General features: G+C 45.5%; 2 protein-coding genes across 11 annotated transcripts in view; one reads left to right on the top strand and one right to left on the bottom strand.

The window, feature by feature from the left end:
• LOC107209709 (C-factor-like) overlaps positions 1 to 13,996 on the top strand; it is a 136,335-nt gene that overhangs the window by 42,776 nt on the left and 79,563 nt on the right. The window lies entirely within an intron of this gene.
• Positions 3,898 to 13,996, bottom strand: part of CTCF (CCCTC-binding factor) — a 31,478-nt gene continuing 21,379 nt past the window's right edge. For all 10 annotated transcript variants that reach the window (XM_015639594.3, XM_033517156.1, XM_015639592.2 and 7 more), the window contains 7 exons: positions 13,752 to 13,872; positions 12,815 to 12,964; positions 11,322 to 11,482; positions 10,755 to 10,937; positions 10,225 to 10,360; positions 7,464 to 7,631; positions 3,898 to 6,461 (listed from right to left, as the gene is read on the bottom strand). In XM_015639594.3, the coding sequence (XP_015495080.1) occupies positions 6,280 to 6,461; positions 7,464 to 7,631; positions 10,225 to 10,360; positions 10,755 to 10,937; positions 11,322 to 11,482; positions 12,815 to 12,964; positions 13,752 to 13,872 (1,101 nt within the window). In that variant the 3' untranslated portion in view covers positions 3,898 to 6,279. The remainder of the gene's footprint in view (positions 6,462 to 7,463; positions 7,632 to 10,224; positions 10,361 to 10,754; positions 10,938 to 11,321; positions 11,483 to 12,814; positions 12,965 to 13,751; positions 13,873 to 13,996) is intronic.

Below are 13,996 nucleotides of genomic sequence, written 5' to 3'. Positions count from 1 at the left end.
AACCGGCAGCGCCGCCGCCTCGGTGCCTCCTCCCCCTCCCGGTGCCTCTTCCTGCCCCGTCAGGCGAGATTTACCGCCTGAGCAAGAGAAGCGAAATGAAAGCGACGGTGCCCACGGCCCACCGGCCCCGCCGGGAGGAGAGGGCGTCACTACCCTGCACCCTTCTGCTCCCGTGTGGCTTCCCCTGGGTGAGCAGGACACCCCTCCCGGCACGGAGCATCTCCCCGTAGTTCCAGCCTTCCAGGGCTGAGGATCCGTGACCTCTCCCTATCTCCAGAGGTGCTTCTTGGGGACACATTTCCGGCTGAAGATGGTGAGTGGGGTAAGGGTAAGTCTACCCTTCCCAGCACTGGACAATCAGCCCAGCTCCATCACCTTGCACTGGGAATCTGCAAGGGGAGCTAATGGAGATGGGTGCTAGTGCCTGCTGCAGGCTGCTCATCCTCTCTGGAGGATGGATGCTGGTGCCCATGGCAGGATGCTGAAGGAAAGGCACAACAGAAATGCCCCAGGTGTCCTGCCAAAGTGACGAAACTGCTGTCCCAAAGCAAGGGCGAGAGGCAGAAGCCAAGCAACCTCCTTGGAGCACATCAACCACTCCACTCATCCAGGAAGGTTTTGGACCAGGAAGCATTACTCTGTCCCATGACATGCTGCAGAGCTTCCCTGGACTCAGGATTTCCCCCAGTTGGCTCAGCTTGGCCCCATTAGGGACTCAGGAGAGGTGCTGAGGGAGAGGCAAAGCTGCTCTCAGCCAGCAGCCCAGGTCTCTGGGACCAGTATCCATTGGGATGGAGGGTGACAGCAGCTGCCTTCTTCCCCTAAATTGCCCCTTTCTGACAAACTTCCAAGCTCCAGGCTCCAATCTGCCAACCAGGAGCTCACCAAGCTTTCCCAGAGGTAGAATGACTCAGGAGAAGGTGGTCCTGGAAGGGATGGGTGACTCTGCCCTCCCACCACATGCACTCGGAGCCACGGTGCTTCTGAAACCACCTCGTGTGCGAAGGCAAAGGCAGGAATTATCTCCCTGTAGGGACAGTGTCTTCACAGAGCCCAACCACAGCACAAAGCTCTTTTCAAGGAGGTGACTGGGGAGAACCCAGCTCAGGGCAAAGACCAACCTCTGCCAAGGCACCTCCTTGAGCCTCCTGAGCTACGTCAGCAGATGGACGAGCACCAGGAGGATAAAGAGAACAGTGTTCACCACTCCAGTGGAGTCAGCGGCCAGCAGCAGCAATCCTGGCTGGATCCATGTTTTTTCCAGGATGAAAAGAGGCCAGGCTATTGGTATCTGAACTTTTCAAAAGGGCACCATCTCCCAGCTTTGTCATGCAAGGATATATATTCAGGACACAGAGGGAGCAGCTGTCCCTTTCACGCATCAGAATGGCTTCTGTGGAAGACTAGAAGCACACAGAAGCTCCAGGCAAGCTGGCATCCAAGGTTCATTCCCCAAAATACTGGTTCCCACATGCTGGAACTTTCTGAGCACCAGTGCAGCAGGACCTGTACTCCAGGAGTGGGCCAGAGATCCACATGCACAAGTGTTCCCTGCCTCTGTGCAGACCCAGGCACATCAGGGTATCTGGAGAAACACACCTCCTCTGTGTCCAGCACAGATCAGCAGCCCGAGCAGCAGGGATAGCAGCCAGGCCAAGTCATTGGCAGACACAGTGATGCTCCTTGGATCCATCCCAGCCCTGGCTTTCCACTCAGAGACCCAGCTTTTCCAGTACTGGTAACAGCTTTTGGGTTGAGCAGAATTGTTCTGTCCCTGTTCAGGTTTTGGATGCTGCCCTGGATGTGTGTCCTCAGCATTAGGGTGGGATATTGCTCCACATCTCTCCAGAACTGCTCCTCCAAGGACAAACCAGAAGCCTGCAAGAAGCACAAGCAGAGATTCCTGCCCAAGGCACGAGCCTGAGCTCAAATCAAATAAATCCCAGCCTGCATAACAGGACCATTGACTGAGCAAGCACAGAGAAACCAGGTCAACTGAGCAGATCACAAGGTAACATGCCAGGCTGAGAAAAGGAGGATGGACACAGGGTGACAGCTTCCATCCTCACAAAACCTCTACTGGGGTCTGTGAAGAGAGTTCTAAAATCAGATCACAATAAAAAAGTTGCTCAGAAATCGCTCCTCAGATCTGGGTTAAGGGCTAGGGCTATGCTTAGGGTTAGAGCTGAGAGCCAGAGAGCCAAGAGTGCCAGGAACACTGGAGTTGGAAAAGGGCTGCCAAGGCAATCATGGCAAGGCCCCAACATTGCTGCTCCTACTCCTTTCTGATCTGGATTCCCCCATTGGAACAGGCATCTCAGCCCCAGCAACAAGCTTCCCTGTGCCTCAGGCTAAGGCTTCAGAGAGCTGTGGAGCCTAGAGCTCCAGGAACACTGGCACTGGAAGAGGCAATTGCAAGGGCATCACAGCAGGGTGATGGTACCTGTGGCAGGTGAGGTTCCCCCCTGCCCTGCCCCAGAGCCACCCAGGCCCTGGCTGAGCTGTCAGCCACAGACTCTTGGGGTGGTGGTGCTCACCTCAGCCCTGACAGTGCCATCTCAGGGGTGGGCACATGAAGGTCACAGGGATTAAAGGAGAGAGCATGAGGTCAGCACATGGCCACAGCCCACAACCCTTCATGAAGTGGGGTTTCCTCAGATGAACACGCCAGAGGCCACTCGGCACCAACCACACCTGTGGTCTTTGGGCAAACAGAACCTCTCAGGCTCTCTTCCTTTCAGCCTCCCAATAAGCTGTTCACACACAGCCACCTCCCTCAGCTCTTCTGAATTCCAGGAGAGCTGGAGCACCTGGTTTGGTGTCACCCAGGCCTGGGTACAACAGCACAAGCTGCTGCACATGGAACACTCACACAGAACAAGAGAGGTCTCTGCTGGAGCAAGTGTGACACCTCCTTGGGCCACCACCACCTAAAACAAAGCCACTGCACCATCCTTCACACCCCACTTGTCAGCACTGGGTTGAGCCACAGGGTTTAAGAGATGATGGTGGTTCTCTTTAGAGAGCCCAGGGACACCTTTGGTTTTCCCACGCACCACAAAGCCTCCCTAGCTCCAGGCTTATGTAAAGGCACCTCAGCGTTGCCTCAGACTGAAACATCTTTGGCCTCTGAGTACAAGCTCCTTGCCCAGCTGGGAAAGCACTTGAGGATTTACCCATTTCTCAGCCAGACCTGATTTCTCACAGAAGCAGCCCTTACACAACCTCTCCCACCTGCTGCAACAAGCCTCCAGCCTGCTCAGGACTCCAAGCTTCCACCTCCAGACAGGCTTTCCCTGACAAGTCCATCTCTCAAGACCAGGGATAACAAGTCACCACACACCTAGTGAAAACCAGAACTAGCAACTCTTGTGCTTGGTTACAGTCTCCTAAGCAGTGTCATCTGCAGTGACTCCTGTACCAGCAGTAGGAGGTTCTATCCTGAACCTGCAGTCACTGCCCACAGCTGGCACCCTAAACTGCTGTCAGAGGTATCTAAAAACACTCACAGAAACCCCACCAAAGTACCAATCCCATTTTTCAGAAAGAAATGGAAACTTTATTCCTGTTAACTAAACCATCAGCTACAACCATTTAAAATCACAGTCAAAACAAACACAAGTAACAACTACTCCCATGTTACTCCAGGCTCAAGCTGTGAACACCAACATTTGCATTTTACATCCTCCCTCCTCTACACACAGGGTAGCACACCCTGATTTAAGGTCATGGATGGGGGTACCTTGCACTTGGCTTGGGGCAGAGGGAACACCTGCAGTGAGAAAGGAGCTGGTCCCTGTTGACAGCATCCTTCTGGGCAGAGCAGCTTTTCCATCTGGAGGGAGCTGCCAGGTCGCACCGTTGATGTACACAAAGAAAGCAGCCAGTGAGCACACGTGTTAATCCGTTATTATTTATTAGCTGTACAGCAGTATATTCTCCTTCCCAGCTTTCAAACCCCATTACATATTTTATAACAGTATTTTTTCCCCATGTTGGCTTCCTAAAATAATGAAAAATATCACACAGTACAGCTAAGTACAAAAATGCATCAACCTAGAGTCTGATAGCTAAACTGATAGCTCTCTTAAAAGCGATACATAGAAGAAAAATTTGTTTGAAATCAGCAAGACTGAGGCTCTATAAAAAGCTTACATATTTTAACATGTGACATTTTCATATACAGGCATCATTTGTATTTCACATTATTCCTTTTTTTGTCTTTATCAGAGATTCAAAAATTGTAGAATTACTGACCTATTAATAAAATTTCCTGGCCCAGGTTGAGGGCTGCAGTGACCCACTTATAAATCACCACTTTTGTTTTAACATAGGATTCATAAACACAAAATACAACTACAAGATAGAGCAAAGAAAATGTATTCATGAAATTATAACTCAAAAAGGTTAATTATATGTCTCAAATTGGTTGGATGGTCACATCCAGAGGGCAGTGGTCAATGGCTCAGACTCTGGATGGACAGCAGATGCCCCTCAGGGGTCCACACTGGGACCAGTGTTATTCAGTATCACCGTTAATGGCATGGATGAAGGGGTCGAGTGCACCCTCAGGTACAGGTTTGGTAACACCAAGCTTAGGGTGCAGTGACACACCTGAAGGACAGGGCCATCCAGAGAGACCTGGACAAGCTCGAGAAGTGGCCCAAGGGAATCTCATGAGGCTTAACAAGACCCAGTGCAAGGTGGGACACCTGGGCTGGGACAACATTTGGGATCAATCCAGGTTGGGAATGAACAGATCCAGTGCAGCCCTGGGAAGAAGGACTTGGGGGAGCTGGTGAGGGAGACTGGACATGCCCCAGCCACGTGTGCTGGGCTGTGTTTGTACAAAGCCCTGTGGGCAGCAGGAAGGGGGGAGTTCTGCCCCTCTGCTCCACTCAGGTGAGACCCCACCTGCAGTGCTGATTCCAGCTCTGGGACAAGGACATTGAACTGTCAGAGCAAGCCCAGAGGAGGCCACAAACATGATTTGAAGGATGGAGCACCATTCCTATGAGGAAAGACAGCTGGAGATACTCAGCCTGGAGAAGAGAAGGTTTTGGGATGACCTAATTAATGGCCTTACAGAACCTGCAGGGAGCATACAAGAATGCTGGAGAGGGACTTTTGGCAAGGGAATGGAGAGACAGGACAAAAGGAAATGGCTTTAAACTGACAGAGGGCAGGGTTAGATGGGCTGTTAGGAAGAAATTCTACCTTGTGAGGGTGGTGAGGCTCTGGCACAGGTTGTCCAGAGAAACTGTTGCTGCCCCATCCCTGGAAGTGTTCAAGGCCAGGTTGGACAGAGCTCAGAGGAAGCTGGTCTAGTGAAAGGTGCCCCTGCCCATGGCAGGGGGTAGAACTAGATGGTCTGTAAATGCCTTCTAACCCAAGCCAGTCTAATATTCTATAAAATACAATTTTTTTGTGCTTCAAAACCAGATTTCACATGTGGATTTCTCTTCTTCTGCAAGCAATAGTCTGGGTACATCTTTTCTCTACCTTATCAACAGCTTTTCCAACATTTACACTCTATCAATTCTCTTGTCACTTAGTTTGAAAGGAATTAGAATATTGGGGTTTCTTTAAACTGCATTTTTGCATACCTCTTAATTAATGGAAAAAGATTAAAATGTAAAAAAAAAAAGTTATTTACAAGCTTGACCATTACAGAAATGCTTTGCAGGAAGCAAAGCATATTAAGGACAGAAACCAGTTGGAGCATGCCAAAACTACCATGTGCAGCCGACTTGGAGAACCGGAGCTACTCAGTGGGAGAAAGCAAAAACAAAAAAACAAAAAACCAACCAAAAAAACATTTCAAAAGTCTAGAACCCTCCCAAGTCTGCATTTACAGTTAAAAACACTACTGAGAGAAGAGGCTCAAGGACTCTGGGAACTGGAAGGGCAAGTATGGTTTTCCACATACTCTAGTCAAGGCTTCCACTTTTGTATATTAAAACTTGGTGCATGTAAACACGGCCCTTGGACCAGCTTTACAATGCAGTTCAGAGCAAAACTAAACCAAGCATCTCAGAGGAAACCCTCAAGGACTCCAAAATATTTCCTAATGTTCCATGATCCGGTAATGCTAACATAAAACAGCAAGTTCTAGTTAAATCACATTCTAACATCGTTTTATTTCCCAGTATGTTTGGTAAAATGGTCTAAAATGATGCATTTCCCAAAGCCAAGAAAAAAGATAAAAGGAAAAAAATAGATTTGAGCCGCTTAAACACAGCCCAGGCCAGTTCAGTCAGCCAACGTGGTCTTCCTCCATCACCGGTCCATCATGCTGAGAATCATCTCAGGGGTGAGGTCTCCATTGGGAGCTTCCACTACAGCAGGCTGAGCTTCCTCCTCTTCCTCTGCTGCTTCTGCATCAGGTTCTTTCTTCACTTCTACTATAATATTCTCAATTTCACCAGTGTTCTGGTCTTCAACCTGAATGATTGCTGCAGCTGGAAGGGCAAAACAAAGGAGGAGGTGGGGAGAAACAGATTATTTTACTGTTTCCAGAGCCAGCCTGCATGCCTCAAGCAGCTCTTTGGTAGATCCTTAAGGCTATTCCACAGCAAGGGAAGGTCAGGCCCACAGCAATCACTGCCACATCAGTGGGGAGCAATTTAATCCACCTCACTCACCCAAGCATCAGGCATCTATTTTCTTGCCCTTTTATGAAGATGGACTCCCAGTACAACAGTTCCAGTGTGCATTTTCATACTAAAACATTTTTCAAACGATGGATTTTGTAGAATAATGAATGAAACCAAACCCCATATCAATATATGGGCTTAAGACAAAACTTAAACTTCAGTGGAATTTAGTGATGACAAATTCAGCATTAAATGCTTCCACAAAGTAATTCCAGAGAGAAAACAGAGCAGACAGTCAAGCCACTGAGGAAGCCACCACCACTTTAAAGGAACTAATTTCCTGTCCTACTTTGAGCCTGAAATTTATTTACTTACACTTTGCACAGTTACAATGTCTATTCTTAAGGACATCCCTGGGGAGTTGAAACAACACCTGCACCTTGCTCAGCGCTAACAGCTTGAAGAAAGTTCATTTGTGGCAACACCTGCAAAAGCTAGCCTGTTGAGAACACCATGATGTTTTTACTGACAGCTGTTTTCCCATGGACTGTATGTCAGCAGAGACACCATAACTGCTACAAAAAGAAGTGAGCAGTTTGCACAACTGTGAAATGAAACAATACTAAACAAAAAGTAAGACAAAAAGTCCTTTTTGTCTTAGTATGGCCTGAAGAGGCCATGTTCCCTCATGACCAGAAAACCCTTACAACAAATTTCAAGGTGAGTTCTTAGCAATGTAGAGACAGCAACAGTTACCTACTTTTAAAATCATCTCATTTGAAGGGATCACACCTACAAGAACAGCCAAATCCAAGGAAAAAGGTGTTCAAGCAAGCAGGGTAAGGTAAGCTCCAATTAGTGACTTACGCTGGGATTGTTTTGGTTGCGCGGCAGCTTTGCCTGGTGGTCTTCCTCTTCTTTTCTTACTGGGAGGTGGTGCAGGAGCCTCTTGCTCAACTTCTGGTTCAGCCTCAATTTCTACTGCTGTCTCCTCCTCATCTTCATTATCATCCAAATCTGGTTCAGCATTCTCCTCTGTAAGAAAGGATGTCAGATAAATCTTCAATTTAAACAAGAATGAAACACATCCATGTACAGAGAAGCACCATCAAATCCCATCGAAAAGGGATGGATTTGAAGGAGTCAACTCTGCTGAGAAAGAAGGCAAGTAAGGCCTTTGTTCAGAAACTGTTGCCACAGATTGTTAATCTGTTACCTTCAGCAGGAACAAGCTGTCCTTCAGAAAGCAAGGGAATTTTAATTATGTTAGATTATGTGGTAAAAGCTACTCTGCACATGCACAGAGAGGCTCAGAGACAACTGCACAAGGAAGATCAAATAACAGTGGCTGGGCTACTCCTAAACCCATCAGAGGGTCCAACAGCCCATCCAAGTCCCCACCTGCACAACAGAGGAGCAGAGCATTGCCCAATGGAACGTGGGAACCCAAATTCACCACTTCTGAGGAACAAATTTCTTGTCAAGGACACTCCCAGAAGGAGCCACTAGGTGTGAAACCCATCCCAGTGAGTCAAGGGAAGCAGCTCTTGAGATCACCTTTGATACTACGGGGTGTTGGGGAATTCCTGGCTGTTATTCAGGAGGAAGGCTATTTTGGATCACACAGGATTATTTACAGGATGTTTAGGGGAGGGGACGAGATAATTTCAAGAAATGTAGGGAAAATAGAGGGGCAAGAGAATAGCAGAGGTATATCCCATACAAATTGCTGTAGCAGTCATTCCAGGATCTCTGTGAAATATGAGAACCTCAACAGGAATCCAAGAGTCAGTCTCCTACCCCTCAAGCTCTACACTTTGTTCTTCAGAACACTCCTTAAAGTTAATAGGTGAGGACCATCCACACATTCAGAATGCTCTGGGCAAAACCAGAGCAGACAAAAAGCAGTGGGAGATGTCAAAGAAGGTAATATTGTTTGGACAGCAAAATGACTGCCCTTAAATTTTTAAGGCTGTTCACTAGAGGAGTAGCTTCACTCAAGCATACATGGGCCACAAGGATACTTTTTATCCAACTAAAGGGAAAAACCCCAACTCACACTGAGGCATGTAGATCCTGCATGATTTTACAGTCACCCAAGGGGCATTCCCCACAAGGAATTTATTTACTGGATTTCTTAGGTCCCACGTTTTTAGAGGTTCTTAACACTCTCACTTCAACTCAATATCTATCAATTAACATTCTGTCTAATGCTGGGCAGCCAGGAGACAAAACTAGCAATCACTATTTGGTCCTCCCCCCCACCATTAACACAAATAGGTCTATTTCATCCTAGCTTTGCTTGTAATTTTTAGGTATTCAGTAGTTGCCAAACCTCATGAAACTGCAGATTTCCAAATAAACACAACAGTGAATAATGCAATTCCTCAAGTAGGTGATCAGCACATCTTTCTTACAGCTACTCAGCTCCCACTGGTCAATTCTTCCAATCTATCCAATGACTCCTGTGGTCATCCCACACCTGCTGCTTCCACTCACTGAGGCTGAAGGGATTCCCTCAGCACAGAGCCTGGGCATCATTCACTGCACATCATCAGCTCATTAACAAGCCTGACTTTTGACCAGCTTCCCCAACAAAAAACTGGTTTAAACCCAGAACAAACCAACTAAATAAAATGTAAATTTTCAGAACAGGCTGAGCTTCCAGGAAGATTTCAAATCAGATACTAATAGTGCAATACTCCAGAATGCCACATTTTTAATTATCTTCCATCACTTATTTTACCCAGCCATCATTACTTTTGCATGCTTTAAACACATTATTAGTTACATGTGCTTAATTCACCTAATACATTTTTCTAACTATCATTACAAATATGACTTTAAGTATAAATTTCTATTGTTTTTCAATCAAGATTTGCAAATCATTTGATCATATTCATCCTAAAACTTGTTTGCCATGTGAGATTTTCAGATACTAGTTGTCTAGTCAGAAGTATCCCTGTTCTCCCAACCTACACCTCTTGATTAATTACATAAAGCACTCCAGATAAAAGGCTTATCAGCAACACTCCTTTTGCCAAATCATCTTTGAACTGGTTTGTCTTGAGACTCTACTTGGCTCTTCCTGCTGCAGACATGATTAAGTTTTTCCTCTACCACTAGGCAGGACTAGGACTGAGTTTTTCCTTCTATATAGTATTAATCTCCACCATTCCCCTGGATGTTGCCAGCCTTCCTCCACAGAAGTAGCCAAACTATTCAGTGGTGGAGTTGTCTGGACATGACACCCAGTAATGGTGTAGAAGGATCAAGTAACATTTCATAGCAATGCACTGCAGAACCACACAGCCTCTTGCAACTCAGAAAAAAAATTACCAAAGAGTTTCCTACACAGGTGGGATAGGAATGGCACAGCTGACACAAGGGGTGTCAGACAGTGTTTTTTAAACTACTGTCTTGGAAGAGGCCTAGGACAGCAGGATCTATATTATCACAGGCAGTACATCCCTCTGTACTTGGCCATGTATCACCATATTCTGTGTTTGCCAACCAGACAAGACTCTTTCAAGTGCCAGAAGAAACCTGCAGAATTGGCAAACCAGCAGCTAACACACACAGTGAATCACAGACCTGTAATTCTCAGTAGGTACTGAGCTGTTCTTACCACTATCAGAAGAATCTTCTTTCTTAGAACGCATCTTTCTCTTTCGGCCACGTTTCCCTTTCTTTGTCTCTCCTCCATTCTCTCCTTCTCCACCATCTAGGCCAGAGCAGTTATCAGCATGTCTGGCCATTGTGTTCTACTCAGTGAAGGATTAAAAACACAAGGAAAGTTAAAACATACACTGAATTCGAGATCAGACATTCTGTCTCTATTTTCAAACACATTTCTGGTAAGTATGACTTTTGCATTTTTATTAAAGAGAGATTCTTTAGGGAGAATGTGTACATTCATTAACTGTATTCATAAAGTTGCATTTCCACCTTGATTATGATTCAACACTAATGTGTGTTGGTACCAATTCTGAATTCTCTCCCCTCTCTTTTCCTCTCAGAGAGAAGGGCTCTATTAAAAGATTCATATTTCACCCTGTACCTCACCCATCTTTCCTTCTGTGTAAACATTTCCCTCCCCTTGGCTAAAAAAGCCTCATTCCACCCCAAACCTCCCCAGTTGAAAGCATATTCCCTTACCCTGCGAGTGAATGTTTTGCCACACTTGGAGCAGACAAAGGCAGCAGGGACAAAGTTGGGATCGTGGTATCTCTTGAAATGCATGTCGAGGAGCTGCTTCTGGCGGAAGGTTTTATCACAATGGCTACAGGCATAAGGCTTTTCTCCAGTATGGGTCCGTTTGTGCATGACCATGTGCCGCTCCTGGCATGGACAGGAAAAATGGAAACTCGCATAAATGGATGCAGAAAAGTGAATTTTTAGCTAAAACAAGGCCAAAATTTTATGGTTTCTATCAGGAAAACAATGATTCCACAGCAATGCAAGAACATCTTGACTGACGGCATATTCAATCCTAGCTACTTCCATCCTATATGGACTCTCATCCCTTGGTCAATGGGTACATCAAGGCTGTGAATTAGAAGGTTCTTCCCTACAGGATCACACCAAGAAAAGACCACTTGTACTCTCCTTTACACCCTTCAAAAGATTTAGACAGCTAATTTGATCATAACAGCTAAGACTTCCATCCCATACTTTCAGCTCCTGTCCTAACACTCCTAAGTGGTGGCAGTGCTCCCAGCTCACCTGTCTGCAGGCATAATCACACTGGTCACACTTGAAGCGCTTCTCATTCTTGTGGGACTTTTGATGCTGGATGAGGGCATACCTCTCATGGAACACAGCGTCACAGTAGCGACACTTCTTGCCCTGCTCAATGTAGGAATGCTGCTTCCGCAAGTGGACACCTACAGGAAAAAGAATCAAAAGCTTTCACCACCGTGGCTTTCCAAGCAGGAAAGATGATCCCACAGTCCTTCAGTGATCCTCCCTCCCAAGCTCAGCTGAAATAATGGAATAGTTAACTTAGGATTCAACTAAAAACCTGAAGGAATCGCAAGTAAAACCAACTAGAACAGTTTCTAGACAGAAAGAGCTTGCAGAAAAACTCCATTAAGATTTTTCCACAGGATTCCAGATTTGGTTACTAGCTGCAATCTGTGCTGATTCAGGATACTTGAATTTGATGACACATGATTGTCAAACTAAAGAGTCTTGTGGACTGCTATGTTTAAGACTAGCTTGAATTGCCTGGATGCAGTCAGAAGCCAGGTAATTCAGTGGGGGGAAACAGGATTTTCTGCAGGATTAGAAGTCAGAGTGACAGGACTAGAAGGCAACAGGGATACCAGCAGATAATCCCCAAGAGAGGTTTTAGTCACTTCTTTAAAATCCTCCAACTAAGAGCATACCACAGCTGCACGAGGTAGCTTAGGGTAGATTAAAGCATTATTAGAAGAAAAATTCTTCATAGCTAACATCAGTTTTCCTCTGTTGTAAATCAGCTTGTTTGCTCCTGACATCAACTGACTGCCTTCCTCTCAAACTGCCTCTTACTGTAGCACTTATTTTTACTGGAAGGGAGCCTGCCTTCCCATTACTTGGGTGATAATTCTGTTTAAAGACAGAAAGTTCTGCCAAATCGTGGCTCCTTCCTCCCCTCAGCTGCTCTGGGCACGATATTGTTTGTCACCTTCTAGAAACATAAGAGCTTGCCTGCTGTAATCACACTGGGTACTGCTCACTAGATCAGGAATGTCCTACTGTAAGGACTCAGGGTTTTTTTGAGCATACAGCTCCAAATCCTGAAAAGTTAAATACTGGTCTAATTCAAACCTTTTAACTGATGAAAATATCTCTGCATGAAACTTAAAGGCCTCCAATATGCAGGAAGTTAAGCCAAATGATCTCGCTTTTCAGATCCTAATCCTTATGTTGTTGACATCTCAGTCCAAGTTCAATAAACACCTTGCATCTATGGGCAAACAGGAACCTACCTTGTATGCTTGGGAGATAAAAAAAATCAAATAATGAGAAGAAATTGAAAACTGTTCTAACTTGCAGCAGCTATGGTAAGTTAAAGGTGTGTGTTACCAGCCCCAGATGTGAAGCTGTGCTTCATGTTGTGCAGTTACCAGACTGGGTACTGGGTTAAGAGACAGCAGTTGGGTTATGACAACTCTAATCCTGGAAAGTTTGGTACCATCTTAAGCAAATGGTCACGTTTGGGAGACACGTACCCAGGTCACTCTTTCTCGCTATAACAGTATCACAGTGAGGACAGTGGAATTTGGCCACATTCTCCGTGTGCTTCTGCAAAATGTGCATCTTCATGGTACCGCTCTGAGTGAAGCGAGCATGGCAGATGTAACATTCATATGGCTTCTCTCCTTCAGGAGGCAAAAGGAAAAAATAGAACAAGCACTTTTATTAAAAAGAAATCTCACCAAGAAGCCCCAAACAATATCCCAAAAACTTGCAACACACATCAGAAATTATAATTCTACAAAGCACTCAGTAACATCTTTCTCTGCAAGTTATAGCTCCAGTACACATCTTTCAACAAAGAAACCAAAGTTCAACCCTTAAGCAAGTGAAATTATTCTTACTCTGAGAAATGCACACAAGACCTACGTGCAGGCTGCCAGAAGAGAGCAAGTGACATCAGATTCTTTTGGGGTGGAGGTTCTGAATGTTCATGTATACATAAAAGGGCATCTTTCCCCCCTTCAATTTTAGCAATATGATTAATTTGGCACTGCAGTAACATTCTGTACTAAAATCATCCCTATTTATATTGAAGAAAAAATTAGCATCTTTATGAACTAACATGCATAAGATGCTTTTAAAGATGCACTGAAGCAAGAAACTGCAAATGGCTCTACTCTTCAACTGGAACACTACAAACAGAAGAAGTTTCTTCTGTTCATACTAGAGGTGCCTGCATTTTATCACCTCACAGTCAAAATAGAAATCAGAATCCTCCAAGCTCATTTCTCAGTGCAGTAATTTAATCAGGTTATAAATTTACAAGTGTTTACAAAGCCTGGTGCATTCTCTTCAGCTACACACTTTATAAAGGCTTTATATTAAACCACACAATAGTATTTGTTTGCTGTGTGTCAGCAGACACTGTAGCCTCAGCTCTCTGACACTAAGAGAATCCAGCATCAGTACCGGAGTGGGTCCTCATGTGCCTCTTCAGTTTGTAGGTGTCTCTGCTGGCATAGCTGCACAGGCTGCACTGGAACGGGCGCTCTCCGGTGTGCGAACGGATGTGGCGTTTCAATTTGCTAACCTGGAAGCCAAGAGCAAGACTGAAGTTAGCACAGAGGAGCAGGCCAGATTGCCAAAACTACAAGAAATCAGTCAAGAGTTTAAGGCAGTTTATATTTACTTAGGCACAAAACCAAACAAGCATT

The sequence above is a fragment of the Parus major genome, chromosome 11 (genome assembly GCF_001522545.3).
Source record: "Parus major isolate Abel chromosome 11, Parus_major1.1, whole genome shotgun sequence".
In the NCBI taxonomy this organism is placed as follows: Eukaryota; Metazoa; Chordata; class Aves; order Passeriformes; family Paridae; genus Parus; species Parus major.
This window is presented reverse-complemented; position numbering and strand designations above follow the sequence as displayed.